Source organism: Larus michahellis, chromosome 5, assembly GCF_964199755.1.
Source record: "Larus michahellis chromosome 5, bLarMic1.1, whole genome shotgun sequence".
Taxonomy (NCBI): Eukaryota; Metazoa; Chordata; class Aves; order Charadriiformes; family Laridae; genus Larus; species Larus michahellis.
The window spans coordinates 57,626,678-57,649,078 of NC_133900.1; the positions used below are offsets into that span (position 1 = coordinate 57,626,678).

A 22,401-nucleotide genomic window follows, 5' to 3' on the forward strand; every position below is an offset into this window, starting at 1 on the left:
TCTGGCCATCTCCTTTTTGGTGCTACTAGTGGTGGGTACAGAGGAATGATCAGTCAGATTTGAGACTGGATTCAGCTAAAAAATAACCCAGGAAAAACCTCCAGCTAACCAAAGAGGCAAAAAAAGACCCAGCTGTCTACATGTCTCTAATGCTAATGTAGAAGGCAGAGCAGAGTGTGAAGGCTCACACAGGACAGACGCATCAGCAGTATCATGGATTCAGATCATAAAACCAATAGTGAAACTGTACCTTGACAACTGTTGAGGTCTGTGAAGTATCATGCTCGACAAAAGCGAATTTAGAGAAAACAGTTAAAGTTTAGGAACCATGAATTTTCAGTGCTCATGTTTTCAAAGTCATCAAGTCAGAGCAACACAATCTTTCTGAACAACACACCATCTCATGGGAGACGTGTTCCTGGGTCACGGTTAAGCTAGGGAAAGATGAAGAAAGTGTATTTTGACTAAACCTGAATGTGACTCATACAGACCGTTTACTAAAGCCGTACTTTTTCTTCTTCTGTTGATACCAGGCTTTGGTGTCTTGCACTGAGGGAGTTTGCCCTTTGATGTTAATGGGCATCTTTTCATTAACTTCAGTGATGGCTGGATAATATCTAGACTGAAATTTACCCCAGTGCAGGCATCCCCTCAGAGTCCTAAATACCACTGAAAAACTAGTTAATTTCTAAATTATGAGATTAAATCGGGCTTAAATAAAAGTCCTTCTTTATACTTAGCTGAATTTCATGAAAAGAGAATTAGGAGCTCCCTGCAAAGATATCTCTACCTGGGAGGTGCAGGTTAGGTTACATAGCTATGTTGTCGTACTAGGAATAGAAATCACTAGAAATAGAAATCAAAAAAGTTATATTTTTATACAGATCATATTTGCAATTATACAATTGTAAAATTACATATTCCAAATAAAACACATATTCTAAACTCAGAGCATGATTTTAACAGAATCCAAAATACCAGATTATTGAAGAAATGGCTCACAGCCTCTTTGCCATAATTTGAGCCTTCCCTAGCATATTTGAATTCCTCTCACGTATTTGAAAGTGGGTGAAACAAATAAAACAGAAAACAATGTAGGCTGAATGTTTGTAAAATTGAGTGTGTAGAAAGCAACTGTATCTCTAAGGTGTTTTTTCATCCAAATTTGCCTATGTTTTGATATTTAAACTGAGAGGAATTACGTAACTAGATGCTTTACTCCTGACAGTTCTGAAGTCTGAGAGGATCTCAAGTTGCACTTCTACATGGAGAGATAGGGGCTAAAATTACTGTAATTCACACTTAAATATTCCCAATTCAGAATTTCTTTGGGTTCACTAGAATCAACTCCACAACTCTGGATACCTTAAAAAAGAAATTATCACAACCTCCTTGGCCTTCCTTGTAGGTACAATGCTGCCCAAAGTCTTCCTGAAAAAGACTTGACTCCTCCTTATCTTGGTGTGACCTATCCCTGCGTCAGACCTTGCCACTGGCCTCTCAGTAGGGAGGGATTTATTTTCATTAAGGGGCTATTTCATTGCTTTTTAGTTTCTTAAAATAGCTGCAAGGAAGGTGAGAGCTGTAGGTCACTGAAGAATCACGTATTTGATTAAAACACATCTTTTTCATTAGTTTTGAGGATAAGAATATGTGATAGTTATGGCGGCTTCATTCAACTTTCTTAATTAAGAGGAATCTTCCTCCTTTCCATCTTGCTTAGGCTTGCACAAATTCTTGCATTGTTTTGGAGAAAGGGATAAATGAAAGTTGTCACACTAAATTTCTCCTGTATGATTAACCTAATAGAAAACTTCCCTGGAAAATCTATTGAACTTTTCTTAGCTCATACTAAGAAAAAAAATGTAATCTCTGCACACATAAATCCTGGATACTTTCATATTTTTGCATGTGGAAAACATTATTATATTTTTATAGCTGGTCATACTGAGATTTTTAGAGAATAGCGAGATTCACTCGTTTTGTTGCCAACAAAGAGCATATCGTTCTGCTAAGCCTGAATGGGGAATGAGACAATTACACTGCCCATTTCTCCACTCTCAATGTGGCCAACTTGTCGGATCTACAAGACAGTACATGCTGAATACAGTTTTGGTGCACGTTGCCATTATCCTAAGGATAATCTGTTCAAATGTAGCATTTTGTAATTATGTTTTTGGAATAAGCTTAGTAAGAGGAGAATGGGGAGCAACACAGCCCTTTCCCTTTGTTGGCTGTGTGAGTCTCATGAAGGGGTTTGAACTTTCCTTAAGTGGCATCTGTGATCTTCCAACTAATCCAGCATGGTGCAAATCCATCATCTGCTGGTTTGTGACCCGTAATTAAGGGCTACTTAGACATAGTCAGGAAAGGAGGTGAAGCTGTGGGACACAGCTGAAAGGCAAAAATTAAAGACCTGACTAATGTTTTTCAGCATCTGGAGAGTATATGTTGGAAATATGTATTTGATTATTCACTACTGCTTGTGGTAGGGGAGCCCTGCACACTGAAACCACTTTAAAGTGAAGGGCATTTTGCCTGAAAGGGATTACAATATCTGTCCCCCGTGTCTCTTTGTGCAGCTAGCAGTAAGCGGGATATAACCAGGGGACCTGGAATGATGCCATGCTACTCTTATTAGCCAAATGTGAGTGACAAAGAAAAGTAGAAAGCATCAGAACATAAAAAGAAAACAGCAGTAATACTTAGCATTGTAAATAGAGGAGACTTAAATGTGCACAAACAGAAAAAGTGGTTTATTATGATGATGACTATTCTACCTACGCTTACCTGTCCTTTTCTGATTGTATCCTGATCATATTCTTTCTTATTCTCATTGCTTTCTTTCCTCCTTTTCTTAGGCAAAGCTTGGAGATGAAATTCTTGACTACAGGGATTTGGCTGCTCTTCCTAAAAATAAAGCCATCTATAACATTGACCGCCCAGATATGATCTCCTATTCTCCATATATCAGTTACTCTTCAGATGACAGGCATAGTTACGGGGAGGTACTGAAACATGGGTATCTTTTTTACTGTGAATTTGAGAGTTTGTGCATCATTAAACATGTTGCTGAACGCCCTTAAACATGTGCATAATTTAAAGAAAACCTTAACTTTTATAACTTCAGTAAATTGACTCATGTCATTCATTCATTCACAAGGCCTTCCAAAAAAACAAGTGAGATGTTCATTTCACTTTTTTAGTTTGTGGAAATGAAAGAATTGCTTTCTGTGATCATTTTTAAAACAGATGACATGTAATTAAAATATGTTTTTCTATGAGAGGAGTTCTACATGCATGTGGTAGGAAACAGGAGCCATTGCTAATTATAATGCAAAAATCAGAAGCGAAGCCAAATGTCTGTCATGATTTTTCTAATTTATTTTTTTTAAAGTGTACCGTGTTATTTTGGTAACACAACAATGGTATCACTTTCCTATGCACAAATATCTTTCAACTGTCCCTTACTAAAGTTCATCCTCATGTCATGCATGCATTTCAACCTATTCATATGCAGAGCTAATATTACGCAGTTTGTGCTAATGAAATCTGATTTAACATAACTTTACTAATACTAATTCTGTTTTTTTGTGAAGCATATTTGTATATAACTCCTGTCATGCAAGTTAGCTTTTCTTTCCTAACCATATCTACCTTTTGTTTGAATTTATGATTTCTTTTGTAACTTTAGATACTTTTATACAAATCAAACCTCTTATGTATACTAGGTATACTATCAAGATATATATGGTCTAGAAAGGAAGTCTGAATTGTTCTCTATAGGTGGAAGTGAATGGGTAGAAATGAATACTGTAAATAATAGCCATACTGTTTATAAAAGCCCCAGTCCTTCTATCACTTCCACCTTTTACACTTAATCCACTACTACAGTCGCAGTACTGCTCTCAGGTGAAGTGCAGCATGTATGGTTAGATCTTGTAGACTCTCTTCCAGACCCTCTCTGTACAATGCTGAACCCCAGTAGCTCTATTACACTGCATGCTAAAAGAATTAAGATTGTATCTGGCGAAGGGTTTAAATGGTATTTAGGTTTCTGAACTCACAAAACTGAAAGCTGCTTGCTAGCTCAGAACCTATGGACTATAAACTTTTCCTTTCTACGTCAGAATTTTTGGGTGCTGATAATGTTTGCGGCCCTTCTTAGCTGCCTGTTCCCATCCAGGCTTGGCAGAGGTGACACCTAGACTTGGCAGAGATGCATAAACTAAACAACCTTCTGCCAAGCTCCTGCGAGGTCTTGCTCATTGCACCCGCTCCAAGGTGATGGTTGTAAAACCATCACACCCAGCATAAATCTGTGCTGTTGCTGGAGTGAGTTTCCCCTGCCTGCCCTCAGCATCTCTTCGGCCACTTGCTCCTCCCCTTTGCCAAAGCAAGTGCCCATACGGCTTAGGTTTCTACTGAACCCATGGCATAATCTGACTCCATGCCATCACTCAAAGGCTGGAGGTCCCACAGGTGGGACAACTGCCTGATGGTGCGGTGAAACTGCCCGTGTTGGTGGGAGCCCAGCCAGTGGCTGTGAACTGTGAGAACCTCAGCGTTGCACTTTCAGGAGTGGGATAGAAGACAGTTGCAGTTGAGCTCTAAAAATAACAACCAGCCAAAGAAATAAAACCACAGCAAAGAGGGCAGTCTGTCAACTGCTTTTAGGGGGTAGCTTAGTGGTGAGACCACAGCAGGAGGGGTTTATTCAGACAACTGGAGTCATTGCCCATTTCAGTAAACATATAGCTTAACAGAAGATAAAAGGGACCACATCATGAATGGGGGGCTTTTCCCCTGGGGCTGTAGGAAACACCTACAGTGTTTGCACCACCAATGCTGTCTCAGATAGGTCTGTGCTGATGTAGGCATTTGTGTCAGCAAGACTTCAGTGATATCTTAAAAAAGTGGGGTCAAGTCATCTGTTTCTAGGTACCTAAACCAGGAGGGGATGTTGGGCTGTGCTCACAATCCAACATGTACATTTTTGTGATGCTCCAGATATGTACATCCTTGATATTGCCAGGGGAAAAAATATCATAGCACTGTAGAATATCTCAAGTTGGAAGGAGCCTATAAGGATCATCGAGTTCCTGCTCGCACGTCATCCTTGAAGTCTGACAGGCTTGGTGCCATGACCGCTTCCTTGGAGAGCCTGTTCCAGTGACCAACCACCTTCTTGGTGAAAGAACCTTTTCCTAATGTCCAATCTGAACTTCCCTTGGTGCAGCTTCATTCCATTTCCTCATGTCCTATTGCTGGTCACCAGAGAGAAGAGATCACCTCAATGAGGTCACCCCTCAGCCTTCTCTTCTCCAAGCTGAACAAACCAAGTGACCTCAGTCGTTCCTAGTAACTCTTGCCCTCGAGGCCTTTCACAATCTTGGTTGTGCTTCTGTGGACACACTCAAATAATTTGATGTCCTTATATTGAGGTGCTCAAAGCTGCACACAGCACTCAAGGTGGGGCTGCACCATTGTAGAGTGGGACAATCGCCTCCCTCAACTGGCTAGCTATGCTGTGCTTGATCCACCCCAGGACATGGTTGGCCCTTTTGGGGCTATCGACCCAGACCCCCAGATTTCTTTCTGCAGGTCTGCTCTCTGGACTCCTGTCCCCCAGTTTGTACGTATGTGTATCCTGTCTTCCAAATTTCAGCATCCTGGCTATACTTGCTGCCACAATAGTTTCAGTAGATTTCTGCTCAACTCAACAAGTTTAGACCTTAGTTTCAAAAGGAAAATGAATGAACAGCAATTTTTCAAATTACATGATGTTTAATTTAAAAGTACAGATATTTTTCTTTCCCTTAAAGCAGCCAGCTCTGAGACCAACAAAGTTCTAGTCCAGATTTAATAAGGGCTTTTTTCTGGTCTCAGGCAGTTGCTTTAAATGTGAGTTTCCCTTCTGGCAGCACTCTCTGTGGTACAGCACCACCCTCACCAGACTCAAGGGTTTTGTAGTAAAGAAATCAAGAAAAGCTTTGTATGAAATTATTAATATCTTATTCCTTATTTACTTATTTAAAAACAAATAAAAAAGAAAAATTGGCCTAACTTAATTGACAGGTGGTTTTTGTAACTGTATTGTGTTATACATGGATAATGGTATTTTAAGAGTAGTTCTTCTCACAAGTAACATCATGCATGAATTTGTATCACTAATTTGTTGTGTGTTGCTGTTTGCAGTCACCTCAGTTGCTCTCTCCAACACCTACTGAGGTAATCCCCAATGCCTTTGTACTCCTGTTCTGACCCATTTTGTGATGCGTAAACCTGGTCATATTGATAACCAGCAAAGTCTGAAATGTGGGGTTTGCCTCCTGCCTCGACAGTGCATGGGGGTTTATAATTTATGTTTTTCACAGTGTTACTTGTGTTGAACACGTGCTCTGCTTCTGGATTGTCATCTGTACACATCTATCTCCACTGTCATCCATGTTTCTGCTTTCCAAAATAAAGGTTGTATTGTGGTCACTTCTTCAAGCTCTACTAAATAAATTACACTGGGAAATATGATTTATGTTTACATTTAAAGCTGCCAGCATGAGTTGACTTAAATTAATGCTTGGCATAGCTTTCTCTTTTTTTCATTTTGTTTTTTTTATTTCACAAATAGTTAATCTACTTATACTATTTGTGCACACAAACTGTTAAATCATTTGCACATACCTGAACTTCTAGGTCTGTGTATTTTGATGTGCATTAATGATCAAAGCCACTCATTGTTTCAAGAAACATCACCTTGGAAGCAGTGAAAGCATTTCACACAGCTTCCCAAATACAATTACTCAGTTACATGTCACAGGCCTGGCTAACTTTTCCATTATCCCAATTTTATGTTAAGAGAACTGTATTGCAAAATTTCAGTAATAGTGGTGAATTGCGAATTTCCCTTAAGGTTTGTAAATAACCAACTGTCGCTATAAGCATTGGTTGAACAGAGAAGTTAACCAATAGAAATGTAATTTAATTGACAGTTTAAAAATAAAAACATGTTTTATTGAATATTGGATTTCATGAACTTGATTGGCTGTTCCTTGCAGAGACACAAAGTACACAAAAGGTAAGGTGTGAAATAATCTATATGAAATTTTGGTGGTTTGGAAGATTATAATAATTCCCTTTAAATTAGCTATCAGTTAGCAAACGGTCGTACTACCAAGTTCCAGAAGTGACACCGGTATGGAGGTTGGTGCTGCCGTGTTTCATGTTATGTGAATTCTCCAGGTTATCTAGTTTTGCCGTGCTTGCTGTCTGGATTCACCTAAAGAGGAATGGATCGATATAATTAAGTTGTCCTGATAGGAATCTGGGAGATGATGATGGGGGATAAGTAGGATCTCCTGTGTGTTTAGATGATGAATGATCCTGTGGGAGTCACATAGGTGCCTAAAGATGTCCTGGGATTCATGACAAGTGACTAGCACCTGTTATCGTGTAGCATGTCTGGAATAGGAGAGGGGAAGTATTTGATGGAGTATAGCTTTCCATAAGGGAGTATCTGCAGGTTACCTTGATTTGTTCTAGTTGAATTTAACTCAAGCCAATTCTTGCCTGTCTTAAAAGAAACAAGAAATTTGCCTTTGCTTTTATAGCTGGTTTACAAAAAATAATTTCCAGACCTAATTCACTTAGTAATGCTGTTACTGTTAAGACACTACACGCAAATTACGATTGTAATTTAACTAGCTATAGAGAGTGTGGTGTTTGGAATGGGTGTACGTGGTTTTAAGTGGTTGAAGCCAAGGTTTTAGTGGGAAATGTGTTGTATGACTTGCTTTGCACAATGCTGCAGTATTAATGCTAAAGCTATATAAGAGTGTTTATATCAGTTACCTCACTAGTAATGACCGTAAGGTACGCTGGGCAGTTTGTAGAGCCGATACAGTTGTTTCTGTGACGTAATGAAGCCAACAAATACTGATTTTTGTGTTGCCTGTAACCATTATGCATCCATTCATATAGATACAAAGTGACCATAGTACTATCACGCTAACCCGATCTCATCTTCCGTCTTCCCTCCCATGTATGTTCAGGGAATTATACTGTCCTGAAAAAACACTTCTACAGTGTTATATTCTTTTCACGTTATATTGTCGTTTTAAATTCATGTGTGTACTGATTTTCCTGCAAACACGACTGATCTCTGATACTTGGCAAAGCTGCTTTGGTCACATTGCGGTGGAGGTGTTTATGGCCAAAAGCCACCTCATTTCATTGGATTTGCATGGAGCGTTATAACAGCATTGAATTCCATCTACATGGCACAGAAATGTGCAAAATGTTACATTCTGCCTGTTTCGGAAGTCATTTCTCTCTCCCCTAATGACGTATATTTCCTCTCATCCTCTCAGGGTGACCAAGATGACAGATCTTTCAAGCAGTACAGGACGTCAAGTCCTAGCTCTGCTGGCTCGCTGGGCTATGGTCGCTACACCCCAACCTCCCATTCTCCTCAGCATTACAGCAGACCAGGTAATTGAAAAGCAGCCTTATTTATTCTCCAGATTTTTTCCACTAATTTGTCTTACGTTGTAAGGAGTGTAGACTCCAGTAGGCAGGGGTTTAAGGTGGAGTAGCAGTTCATTGCAGTGACTTATTTACTGTGAACAGAGAGTCTCATGGGGAGAAAGGAAACAAGTGCTTCAGGAACGAGCATTTAAAAAAATGAAAACAGGCATCTAGAAAGATTGATTTGATGTATCTGTAAACAGAAGATAGAACAGTTTAAAGGACTTAATCCTGGTCCCATCCTGCCTGAAGCTACACATTCAATCCACAGCTCTTTCATGGTGCGGCATGGTAGCAGTGAATGCACACAAAGCCAAGAGGGTGACGGAGTGACTTTGTATCCCTTCTTATACTGCAGGGTCATGGTCCGTGTTTCTTCTCCACAGTGCAAGAGCTGGAGGAGTGACTAGTGGTTCTAATGGCTGGATTTTGAGGGCCAAGTTGCTTGCTTTAGTTGAGAAGCTTACAGCAATGTTTATTGCAGCTCTCGGCTGTAGCGGCAGCTGCGTTGGTGTTCTTGTTGCACAGAGAGGAGGGATCACCCCTTTTAGTTTCTGTGTGGGGGCCCCATACAAAAGCACGTTTGTGTTTGGGCATTGCACAGAGTTCTATCCTTAGCAACAATCAACTAAATTTTTCGAAATTCATTCCAATTTTTCTCCACTCCGTCATCTGGGTGGAAAACACAGAGCATTTGTATTATTTTCTTGGCGTCTTTTCATTTCATTGGGGATATGTTATAATTATAAACTAGTTTGGAAAATTGGGAGTTCATAATCTTTCCATTGGAAATTAAAATTTTATGGTTAACACAAATAATTTTTACAGGAATTGAATATTTGTACTACATAAAGTCTTTGAAGTGGAAATGAGAGAGAGTATCAGATCTATTAGAGAGAGGGAAGATTAGTCTCTGCTGAAGGTCTGGCAGCTGTGTCGTGCTTAAGTTTAGCTGCACACTGTTAAAGGAAGGAGGGAAGACAAAAGAAATTCTAAATTAATCCTCATGTTTTACAGATTCAGTGAAAATTTAGAAGATAGTCATTATAATTGCCACTTTTAATAATTACCGTTAGTCCTACAAAATATGTTATCAGGACATTATTACAACAAAGCAAAGATGACTTCTGAGAACGTTTTTCAAAGTACTCAATCACATGTCTAACTTTCAGAGCTCAAATAACTTCAGGATGTTTCTTCAAAGCTTAAATTAGTCATGCACTTGAGTATCCTGGTGCGTTGTGAACTAAATCCTGCCAGCGCGCACTGACGGCAAGTGAGAACTGGACCCACTCGTAGCACAGTTCTCGGCAGAGACAAGGCTCTCCCCATTTCATTTCATTAGAACCATTATAAGCATATATCATTCCCTCTTGCAGCTTTTGAATATGCAGATTTTCACCTGAGTGCAGCTATGCTTTTTGTGGTGCCTTTTCTGGAATATTTTCTGATGCGTTACATTATCAGTATTTTCTATGATACCCTTTCTGTCTGCAGAAAGCCCGTGTCCCTTGGCCAGCTGCATAGTACGGCCACTGTGAAGTTTTTAGCAATAAACAGAAGTTTTAAATATAAACTATATGTTTTCTAAGCATCAGGAGGAAAATGTTCCTGAAAAAAAGGAAGGCATTGTAATTTGTGGCTTTCAGTAAGTGAACTAAATAGTTTATTTTCACTTACTCTCTGTTGCCCCCAGCTGGTACTCAGAGTCTTGGTACCAGTAGCTGCATCTCCCTGCCCCAACACCCAAGCCCTACATCTACATTCAGACATCATTACATCCCTTTCTTCAAAGGTAAGGTCCAGGAATGCAAAACCGTGCTGTGATACTGTAGATTTACTCAGATGTGTTTCACTTTTATGTCTGTGCAAGCATGGCTTCCACTTGGATAAAATTTGTCTTAATTTTGTGCAAGTGCTTTTTTGATGTATTGTGTAAGTTTTAAGAACTGAGTGGGTATGGGTTGTTTTATTTTTGCTTTTTTTCAGTGAGTGTTAAGTGTTTTTCAAAGGGGTGGAGGGAAGGGATTAGATTTTCTAATGAAAATGAGGGAGGGAAATACTTTAAAAGTCAATTTGTTCTAAAATATATTGTTTACCCTATTTTGGTGATGCTAAATAAATATAACAAGCCTATATGTTGGATCCAACATTGGATGATCAGTTATCTAACCTTCTAACCTACATTTAGGGATTTTTCATGTTATTTGTAGCATTACCAAAAGTTATGCCAGATAAGCTGGTTAAATCAATATACCTGCACTGATTAGCAAATAGTGTTATAAAACAGTGTAAGTGATTCTAGTCTCCTTGCCAATGATTTTTTTTTTGCAGTGGATGTTAACTTTTAATGACTTCCATGTTGCGGACGTGAGACAGTAACAAGAAATGCCAAGAACTTTTGAGGCAAAGGCTATTTTTTTTTTTAGCTAGTTTATTGTCAGAAAGAGAAGACATTCAGCTACCACATGTATCTTCCCCTGAGTCTGTCCTCTCTAGTAACAATACAAGTGGGGAGGAGACATGAATGATGAATGCCAAACGTTTTCAGTGCCTGTTCCTTGACTCTCATGTACTGTTTGATTTAATAAAGCAAAACTGTTCTTCTTGTCTTCATAACCAGTACAGAAAAGGAAGTGACCCTCTGCAGGAACCGGACTTGCAAACTCAAATGAATAGCAGGCGCTCATCACCTTTGGAAAAAATAACTAATGCATCTTCATTGGGCCCTAATGCATCCAGAAACAGTTCTGCCCAAAGTCAACTGAATTTCACTGATATAAGCAGGAACAGAATCAGGCTCGAGTCTCCCAAATGTGATCCCTGAGAGAAAATTTCGGAAGAAAAAACTGATGAGATTAAACTGATTGTTGCCATTTTAAAATCTACCTGCAAAACTCCTTCCCCACACCCTGGGTGGTGGGAACGTTTCTTGGGAGGCTGGCACACGCCCTGGTATTCCCTGAGGCGCCGCGTGAACAATTTTTTGATCTGCCCTCTGAATTTGGGTGATATCATCCAGCCTGATGTACTGAGTAAGAAAAACCTCTTCAGTGTGCTGCAGTGCACGATATCACTGTATGGAAAGCTCTTACTCGAAAGCCCGCCTGCAGTTGCTTAGCAGCATTCCTGGTAAAATGAGTTTCTGTTTGGTGCTCCCCGCTCTTGCTCAGAGCAGCAGCGATTACTTTGTGCTGCTGTTTGGGGGAAGAAGTCCTCAAGTGGCGGCTCCTTGTGCCCAAACAATTATTTTAGTAGTGTGATCAAAATTATAATGTTTTGCAAGTCTGCAGCTCTTTTTATCAAGGAGCTAAAATATTTTGCAAGCGGTAGCTTACAGTCCCTCACAGCGCTCCTGTGAGGCAGGCAAGCCTGTTTATACTTTCCCTGTGTAGGTAATCCTGAGCCCTGCAGAGGTTGTATGGATTATCCGCTGTTTTACACCGAGTTAACATCTCAGTCCGAAAGGAGTCAGAAGATTTGCCCCCATCCTCTTCACGTTCTCTGAATGCTTTTCTCTGAGTTGCAGACCGTATTTTTTCCTTATCTCGAGAAGCCTTTTGAGGGCGTCAGTGTGCTGTTTTTTTCTCTTCAAAGTGGTTAGCGTGGGGAGAGTAGGATTGTAGAAATAGTTCCTTTGTATCCAGACCAAGGTTAACGTTGCCACTTCAGTTTTAAAAAAGTGAAGTCACGCTCATTTAAAAAATTTTGATTAAATCCCAAAATAAAACACTGCTTAATAATGCTAGCTTATTATCTTTGTAAGAACAGCACTCCACAATTGTCATTAAAAATATTTCTTCAAGCTTTCAGGAGACACAAATGTTACTACCCTAGGGAAATTAAAACAGGCAGAATCTTCCTTTTGACTTTACTGGGTTTGCATCATATTCTTTCTGAGAATTACATGGTTCATCATTTTTCCAGTGAAAAATATGATTACTGAGTTCCTGTTCTTTCTTCAGTGTACTCTAGTCTATCTCCCATGAAATGTAATAGGATGAGCTATTCTTTATCATGCAGACAAATGATTTGGTTGTGCTCTTTTAAGGATTTTTTTTTTTGTCTTGCAAATGTCTCTTCAAAATAAATCCTGTGCAACCTCACTTTGAGAAAGCTTCACAGTTTGTGCCCTTGCGAATCACAGGGTGTGATATTCCAAGTACCAACGCTTGGTGTAACTCTTCCTCTTGAGGTGATGGAGTCAGTGAGCGTACAGGCTGTGCTGAGCCCTACTGAAAAAATGCTTACTAAAATGTGGTGGAAAGTATCTTGCCTTTCTAGTGCAGGAGCACAGCTTCCAAAGCCCGTTTCATTTGGCTTTGAAAGCTTGAAAAGAATTAGTCATCAAACTTCAAAAAAACTTTAATGTACCATGTGCAGAGATACTAAAGGATCCAGTTTCAGGAGTAGGCTCTGACATCTCCCTCATTAGGCCAGTGGTATCTGTTTGTTGTTCAATCCTCAACTCAGACAGCTCTTACTGTAACTTGTTATCAAATCTCCCATCCTCCCAGATAAGATGAAAGCTGACTAGGAAGGAGGTATAAACAATATGATACTTTTCCTGACAATCCCTTGAAAAGGGAGCATGGTCTGAGCTCTGGTCAGTTGGCTCCATGCACACAAGGTTAAAAGAGCAGCCTACCCTCTCAGCAGCCAAAAGACACAAGGAAGTTTTTGTGGTTGACACTCAAGTTCAAAGCAAACCTTTCCAGATTCTTTCCAAGTTAAACAAAATCCAGGGAAGAATTCATGATTCTGGTTTTTCAGTCTGCACTGACCAGTAGAGCAGATCACAGCCTGCAGCTCCTTGTGGCAAAAGACAAAACCAGAAGTTTGAAAAATATCTCTCTCGGGTAGTTTTATTTTCCCTGAGACCTTGTTTGAAGTTCTTCAATGTATACCAGGCAAACCTTGAAAGAGACAAATTCTTGGCAAAGTTTCATTTTAGAGATTTTTTTTTTTTTTTTTACAGGCTAGATTAAATGACTGACTGGAGTTCCTACACATGAAATTTCTACATTGGTCTTTAGTTTGCTTTATGGTTAACTACATAAATTTTGTATGCAAAATGTAAAATGCAGCTGCTTTTTTGTGTTTGTCCAGATCAATGGCAGAGTTATAAATACAATTTAAATGAGCATCAGCTTGTATGAGTGGGCTGCAAGAAGAACTTTTTCCCTCGTTTCATCCTTAATTCTTCCCTTTCGAGCAAGTTAGAGGGGATGGCTTTGCAAATCGCTCCACCGAGGTGATCCTTGCATTGAGCAGTTCATGGATTTTCTGTCCCCTGGTACTTGTGCTTGCATCCTGTTCTCCTACAACTGATTCCTCTCAATCAGTACTTCCTCCCGATTCCCCGCTGACACTCTATCCCTGTCCCTCAAGAATGACTCTCTATGTATGTACAATGCCAGCATCTTGGGATCACTGCTCAGTGAAGTAATTATTCATGCCAGTCATATATGAATATGAGGTTTTAATAATACACTAATTTTAAGCAAATCAGGAATTGATACACTGTGAAAGTCACCTGACAACTTTCCTTTTCTTTTAAGTTAAAAAATTCCAAAAGTGACATCACTTTGGGATGAAGATTTTTTAAGGTTCTTGGAGTTTTAAAGGACCTTACTTAAATAAGTGTCTATCACTGCTCTTTGCATTCAAAGTTGGAGTGACAGTGAGGCTTCTTCCACTTTGTAGGGGTGGCCAAGCATCTGGGCAGCAAGCAGCAAAGAAAGAGGGAATTAACAAACGTGCAGTGAAAACCTGTCACCGTTTCTTTCCTTCCAAAGACAAAGCAGGAATCAAGAAACTGAGTAACAGCGTGGTTCCTTGTCTGAGGACAACTTGACTGGTAGCTGGTGGTGACGCACCATGCTTTTAGTAATGCCATAATCCTTCCCTTACTTTTTGGAAGGGCCATAGGCTAACAGCATGTGCAGTTGTAATTTCACTTTCTCAACTGCTCTGATTACCTCTTTTTTTTTTTTTCAACAAGAAATCACTATTATTGAGTACACAGTGGTAATGTCTGAATACCTTTCGAGTTTTAATTTTGCACCAACTATGAAAATAACAGACACAAAGTTTAGAACGAATTTAGAATTGTCATGAGATACGCAGCACGCTCTTCTGACCTCTTCTGGCTTGCTTTTCCTCCTGTCGAACTCAGTGGCGCTACCCAGTTGATTTCAGTGGTGCGTGTCAAGGCTGGCTTTGGTGACAGACCGATAACCACGCGTCCACTGCTTGTCAAGAGAGGCATGGGTTCAGCAGAGGCCACCTCCATGGGCATGGCCTAGGCAGTTATGGTAATCCAGTAGTTTTATGGTTATAAAACTTCCCCTCCCTGAAGGCAGAACTCAGTTACAGGTCTAGTGCTCCGAGCTGCTGCACTTTCTTTACCCCCAAAAAAACTTGCTGTAATTTCATCGTTACTAGCCATTAAATTTGTGCTCCATCCACACTAAAACAATAACAGCGAATTAACAACCATTTTGTGTAAGAATAAATGTCATGTTTGGCTTCCAGTTGCTTAACAGTGCTGTAAATTATATGGATTTTACAAGTCCCAAAAAAGTAGAGCTTTACTTTTTTGTTTGCCAAGCAGCACTATAATGCCATAGAGTGTGCTTCGGGGAAATTAGCTAAGAGGAAATGAATGGCACCTACTGAGCATTTGACAAAACGAATATGGATCAGTCTATGTATATCTTGAAATTTGGTGAAGTGACTATGGCATTATAGATTCATGACTTGATAATCCAACTTTGTTTGCATAAATATGCTGTGGCATGTTACCTGTGGGAAAAGTTTGCAATTAAGAACCAAATTTCAACATCTGTTTTTGTCGCTGATGTATGCAGGAATATTTGACTTAACCATAACATTTGTTTTTTGGCCTAGTCCTGCTTTGAGATAATTTGAAAAGTACTGAATGATTTCATTACTGGTTTCAGGGGCAGACTATAAACCATAGCATTAAACTTTTCAAAAACGTGATTGAGAGATTATTCCGTTATGGCTATGCAAAATACATTACAAGATTGTGGATGTTATTATCCTTTTATTTTCTTCATTAAAGTGTTGTTAAAAGAGAAGCGTTAGATTCAAAGTGGGGCAGTTTAATCTGATATTATATATCAGATATTCATTACTGATGAGATGTTTGGAGACTTGAGCCAATACACTGTGCTGAAAAATAATGGGTTTTACAAAAACCATATATTTAAAATTGTTGGATTAACAAGTCATTCTGAACAAGCTTTTACGCTTGAAATACTCTACTTTGCTTTCCATTTTTTCTTTTATCTGCTTTCTTTGCTCTTCCCCTTGGAGGCAGTGAAAGTGGTCGGAGCACTCCAAGCTTATCCATGTACTCAGACAGCAAATCTTCACCTTCTGTCTATCAGCAGGCTCCTAGGCATTTCCATATTCCAGGTAGGCATTCACTGCTTAGCTTTTGATCTTCGATTGCTGGCACCTGTTTATTCTCTTCTGAATGTAATTTTATTTTATTTTTGCGTTGATTTGTGAACTTCGAACTGCAAGAGAAGAAAACGTTTGATAAGTGAAAATCTGTTAACAGTTTAACTTGGTCTCAGAAATGAAGGAGTTAGAGAGCTGTGTGCTTACGTACATAAAAAAATGCATTGGAGGAGGCAGACAGTGATGAATGCTATCGAGCCGACAAAGATACAGTTATTTATAGTGCCATTGCTTCACACGTCTGTCAAATTTGTGTGCAGGAGGGAAGGCTGAAGGGGTTTGGGGTTTTGGTTTTTTCCTTATCCATAGACTTTAAAAATAGCTGGTAGACCTTAGACCTCCAGGAGGCTCACTGTGGTTGCGTCTTTGCACGTGTACTATACTGTTTTCAAGTTCACATTCAGTCAACGAGCACATTAAATTTATGTCCACACTGTTAGCTTTTTGACTGCTAAGCACATCTACTTGTTCAATGGAATAGTTCATTTATGTTTAGCTTCTGGGGTTAATGCTTCTATAAACACACGGTAATTAGGAGTTGTATCTGCTGAAGTCTGCGGTACTAAGTAAATCTGTTGTCCGTACAACATGATATGGGAACCCTAGACTGTGCCTCTGGGGGCTTTCAAAAAATTCCTGGAAAGCCGGGTTAGCTATACAATTCAAAATTAAGACAAACTATAGAATTTCCTATAAGAATATTGGGCATTTCCAGTATAAGCATCTATATCTGAACATGTACATTTTCTTCATAATTAATGGAGAAAGTCTCCTTTCAAGTGTGATTATAGTCTGCTGTGCCTGTATATGGATTTTAAGTACTGAGTGTAGCCAGTTTCTTTGTTGTCCATGAAGTATACATTAGTAGTGCAGACGTAACCACCTATGTTTCAGCAAATGAATGCCATTCAAGGTGTCCTAAAGCATTTTGAGGGACTTACGGGTGATTATACTGCAGAGGTAGGCATAGCCAATGTTTTAAATGTATAAAGATGGTGGGTAAGGCTTCATTCTCTTGTAATAACGAGTGAATGACAAGCCACTGAGTGAATGCGTAGTCTTTGCTGAAGTGTTTGCATTTTTAGTGTTGTTGAGAGGAGACAAGAGCAGCATGGTCTGAACTGCTTGCTTACTCTTGTTCTTTCCTTTCTCTTTCCTTTTTCTCAGACACTGGCGTAAAAGATAACATCTATAGGAAACCTCCTATCTACAAACAGCATGGTACAGTCTGCTTTTCTCCGTGGCACTTTTCTCTACATGTCCTTGTAAAGAAATGCTATTGACTTCTGAATTAGTTTGCTGTAGCCTTCACATTTCATTATGTCCCCACAATCTCAAATAGAAAAGGAAAAAAAGTAATGTGAAAATTAAATAGCATTTTATATAAGATGATATCCAAGGATTCAGTAAGTTCTCTAAAACCGGGATAATGATATTTTGATTTGTCTTGGTAATTCAGAGCTGATAGTAACTTGTAAGCAATTTTCTTATTTATGGAATGATATAAAACATGTAACTGTAGGAAGTTGTTCTTCTCTTTTCAGACCGTGTCTTGGTGTATCTAGTTTTTGTAAATAATTCTGACTTCTACATTGCTGGGGAAAAAAATGTTCATTGATAAGTGGTGTGTATGAAATACCTATTTTTCATCTGCGAGTTGTTCAAGATGTAAAATATCAGGAACAAATGTGATCACACCATGGCAGTGAGGAGCAAATTCAGTAGCTGATAACGTTGGCAAGATATGATTGGAAAAACTTTGGTAAACCCAGCAACAAAATTGTTGTCTGAGTTTCTAAAGAACAGAAAGAAATACGCGATGTTTTAGACCACTGAGGATCTGACTTAAGACTCTAGTAAATGTAAAAAATAGAAATACGAAGTCTGCATTCTTCTCTTATTATTTTTGCTGTATATCTCACTGATTAACATCAATGGAATTTCCATATTGGTGTCAGTTCCTACTGTGTTCTCAGTGATGTTTGACAATGATCTTGGTTTATGGTACAGGCTTAGTAATACAGAATTCTTTTTTCTAAACTGAATTCCATTGTTGCTCTTTGAATCAAATATGTATGGATTCTGCTGTAATAGGGTGCCTGAGAAGTGCAGAAGTACACTTCTGATTAAGAGTCATGACTGGGGTACTCCTGTACTCAGAAGCAAAGGACAATAATAAAATAAGTAACATAAATCTGCCCCAAACCAAAAATTGTATTTTAATAATGATTACTCCCCATCTTGGGAATGAATGAGAGAATAAAATAAACATGAGAGATGTTTATCACAAAGTGAGCAGTAGCTACGGCACTTTGGGGATGAAAGCTTGTATCTTTGGGGATGCAGATGGGAGAGCAAAGCTGTGCCACTCTTCATGGCAAGGGCTGGTCCAGTCTGTGCCTGCCAGCTGTGTCTCTGTTGGAGCAACTCCTCCCATCCTCTTACCTTCTGCAGCACTGTCTGCACAGAGGTGACCTCCCATGTTGTATGTGAGAGTGAGAAAGCTCCATGTGTCTGTTCTCCCTGGCTTTAGCTGATAGCTGAAAACTTCCTGTGAGTGAAAGGTTAGGGAACTGCAGATACATCACTGGCTTCAGGGTCATAACAAGGAAAATACATTTTGCGTATTTTTGTTTTGTGGTAACAGGAGGCTTTAACTCATTTTATAATACCCAATTAACATAGTTTTAAAAAGGTTGCGTTTATGTAGTTAATAATTTTTTACTGTCTTTCACGGAAAACAAGTTATTTCTGTTTTGGATGAAGTTCTAGTTTGGATCTGATACAGTAATTGGAGAAAGAAAATTGTCAACTGATGTCTCCCAACTGAGTGAGTCAGCCTGTGCACGTTCGCAGTGACTGGTGCTTCACGCTAAAGTAACTGCGCATTCAAATCATCCAGAGTTAGGTAACCTCTGTGGTTTTCTGGGTATGGTTTTGAGCAAAGTCAGACTCGCTGACGTTTCAGTGCACTTTTAGGTGTTGGTCTTTGATGTACGTTTTCTGCTCACAATATCCTAATCTTGGACAAACTAATGTTACCCCTAAGGCAAAGAGATAGTATCTGTTTGGTTTAGTGCTTGATTTAATGTAATCTGCCAACCTTATAGTCTGCTCAGGCTCTCTAATTCCTTCTTGTCTTTAGATATACAAATCATTTGAGGCAAATACTCAGGCTGAGCAAAAAAAGCTACTGTCAGAGGAAAAGGTTGAGTGTTACAGTGGTCTTTGGAAAGATCATGAACAAATGCAAAGTTACAGTCATCTGGTGTAAATCAGCATAGCTTCACTGATTTACGCAAGCTGATGATATGGCTCTGATGTCCCGTATCTTGGCTGCGTCATTTAATGTTACAGATATTTTTGGTTTGCAAAGATGATTCTAAGCAGCAGCTTTTTTTCTGTTCCAGGCCAGGCATTTTTATATCAGTTTTCCATCCTTCAGATATGCAGCTGAAGTCTGGTTTATGTCAGTTTTGCACTGCTCTATGGAGTTGTTCCTTGTAATCACTGGAGTGAGCAGAGAATTAAATTATTGAGTCAGCAATCTCTATGGGTTAACAAGAATATATGTTTTAAACTTTCTTTTATAGATTATAGGTGTTCTGAAAAGTTGTGTTGAAAATACATGCTCATTTTCCTACTGAAGAGCAAACCATTATTTTCTCTAACTCAAAACCAGAAAAAAATCAATGAACTTTCCTTCCAATAAATAAATAAACGAATAAATAAAATTTATATTTTATTGTGGAAGAACTCCCAGCGGCTAAAGCACGGACACATGAGCAGCTGATGATTCAGCTCCTCGAGCTAACGGGACACTGAACTGGTACATGATGAAAAGGAGCCAGAGAACATTCCTTCATTGAAGAGACCAAGTTTGAACAAACAAGCACAAAAATGTTCTTTAAAACAAAAAGGGCAAGAAGCTCTTCCAGAACATTTGGCTTTAAAAGGTTTCAGTTACAGCAGTGCCCAACAGATTTGCTGTAGCTACAGCTCTGTGTTTCTATTATAAACACCCAACTGCAGAATGAAAAAAGGTGGTGGAAGAATGGGACATACGAGAGATCAGGCTGAGAGCTGGGGTCGGAAAGTGAAGAGTGCGGGAGCCTCTGTGGCTGTTCGTGTGTGTGTGCGTGTTCATGTTTCAGAAATAGTTTAACATAGTTCAAAGCTTAAAAAAAAAAAGAAGAGGTTTGCTCTTCTGCAGTATTAGCACTGATCCATGTGAAACATTGGGGTTCACAGCAGAACTGGGTATCCCTTGTAGCAGTGAAGCTAATGCTCAGTACTGATGAAATTCAGGCCACTTGGATTTCTCTGCCAACCATGTGTTGTAGAAGCACTCTCAGGAACTCGCAAGGGGCCAGTCTTCATGGCCCCTGTTGGTTGAATAATGCTTTGGATTAAACTTGGTTTGTTATCCTTTGAAAATGTCAACATCTTGAAACAAAAACAATTTCCAAAAACACATCAGAATCTCTATATGGATTTCTGATTTAGTGAGAGCAAGATCCATACATGTAACCTGGAACAACATGTTGACTGGTGTTTTAGGGTGTGCTCCCTAAATATCAGTGAGCCAGGATTAAATCTTTCTTGCAATGCAGAGACTTTATTCTTCATCTGTCATATATGGATATTTCTTTCTATTTCTTTCTTAGAGAAGCAGCTTGCCATCTTGGGAAAATGCCCTTGTCAGGATGCTGTTAGCTAACTGTAAAAACCTTGAGTTTTTTCATAATGCTACTTTTATTTTATGGCCCAGTTTTGTTTTGCCACATTAAATTGAGAAAAAAACTCCACCCTCTACAGTTACAGATTTTCACCTCTAACCCATACATTTTTTTCCTTACTGCAATTTGTCAAGTATCACCTCCTCAACAAAACCAGTTAAGGTCTGCATGGGAGCTGTGTAATGGCACCAGAAAATAAAACTGAATAGCGCTGAAATGCTAGTGGTGGGGGCCTTTTGCCCGTTGTAGTTTAGATGCAGGGCAGGTCCTCTGCAAACACGCTGGACGGGGGAATGGAGATGGCAGAGTTGTTCCCAACTTTGCTGGGAGCGTTGCAGCACTTCTAACAGCACAACTTGATCTCCTCCTCACCTCTGTCTCCGAGAGTCTAATCTGAGCCTTAACTTTTGTATTACCATACTATTTTTATTATTAATAAATATGTTTTCTGACTGCATTGTGTTGCATGGGGCTCTTGTGTTGCCCTTGTACTCAGGCATTGCAGACAAACCCCTTGTTATGATGACTTCTCATGGACTTAAAATTGTGCTAGATCATTGCATTACTCCAGTTTTGTGCCATTAAACTCTCCCCAAACAGCACAGAGCAATACAAAGGCAAGTAGGACTCAAATTTTGGGACTTCATCTGAAATGCTGTGAAATCCAGAACAAAATATTTCTGTAAGATTCTGAGGTGTAACTCAGTGTGTGGAACATAAAAGACAAGGAAAACACCATTTGATGGTTGTGAACCATCTAATGAATAGCTTTTAAGATGTCAGTTTTGAGTTTTTCTTCCCAGCAAGTTGGAAAGCTAGAAGAAAATAAACCAACAGTAAAATATCAGCAATTCCCCAAACATAGTTACTTCCTAAAAAGATAGATTCAAAGTCCAGCAAGAATAGATTCTGTAAATTCACTGTGTGTCTGAAGGATGGGTATTACTGTAACCAATTTCAAAGTGATTTTAGGTAACTCTGTGAAACCATAGCTCTACACATTGAATTTTCTGACCAGCTGTTTTGGGTTTTTTGGTTGTTTCTTTTTCCTGTCTTAAAAATATTTGGAACATAACCACAGTCAAAACAGACGACAAAAAAAATGTAATCTGTTCTAATTTTTAAAATTAATCTTCCAGCCGCAAGAAGATCAGAAGGGGAGGATGGAAGCTTGGATCAGGACAGTAAGAAGGTAATGATCAGAAAGCACAAAAGGGGGTAGTCTATTGATCTTTCTTGAAGCAACTGTTTTTTAAAACCTGTTCATACGTAAAGGTATTCTTTCTATATAACTGAAATAATAATTACTACTTTTAGGTCTTTCCAAGAAGATATAGAAAAGTTAAATCTCTCACACAGAGGGTTTAGAATCTACATTCTACAGGAAAGAAAGGAATAGGGATATTGAGATTAAGAGCAATAAGCTCAGGGATTTTCACTCAGTCTCAATATATACATTGGTGATTCAGTTCAGCCTGTGGACTTTTACTTAGTGTGCATATTAACATACAAGAAAAATGTTCACGGAAGATTAATTCTAAGAAAATTGCATAGGGCATCTTCTCAAGTGGGGGGCAGTGGGCAACTCAATTAACAGAGAAACTATCCTCAACCCACCTGTGAGTTAAAAGTTTTTGGAAGCTGT

At 39.1% G+C, this 22,401-nt stretch overlaps 1 protein-coding gene across 20 annotated transcripts in view; it reads left to right on the forward strand.

Moving 5' to 3' along the window:
- ABLIM2 (actin binding LIM protein family member 2) overlaps nucleotides 1–22,401 on the forward strand; it is a 145,520-nt gene that overhangs the window by 98,764 nt on the left and 24,355 nt on the right. For 6 of the 20 annotated variants that reach the window (XR_012587036.1, XR_012587037.1, XM_074587483.1 and 3 more), the window contains 7 exons: nucleotides 2,862–3,008; nucleotides 6,199–6,231; nucleotides 8,367–8,487; nucleotides 10,220–10,318; nucleotides 15,868–15,969; nucleotides 17,185–17,238; nucleotides 21,896–21,948. Coding sequence is in view for 14 of the 20 variants with exons in the window: in XM_074587483.1 (XP_074443584.1) it covers nucleotides 2,862–3,008; nucleotides 6,199–6,231; nucleotides 8,367–8,487; nucleotides 10,220–10,318; nucleotides 15,868–15,969; nucleotides 17,185–17,238; nucleotides 21,896–21,948 (609 nt within the window). In the remaining 6 variants the exon portion in view is untranslated. The remainder of the gene's footprint in view (nucleotides 1–2,861; nucleotides 3,009–6,198; nucleotides 6,232–8,366; nucleotides 8,488–10,219; nucleotides 10,319–15,867; nucleotides 15,970–17,184; nucleotides 17,239–21,895; nucleotides 21,949–22,401) is intronic. The other 14 variants (XR_012587038.1, XR_012587039.1, XM_074587484.1 and 11 more) reach the window with 8 other exon arrangements.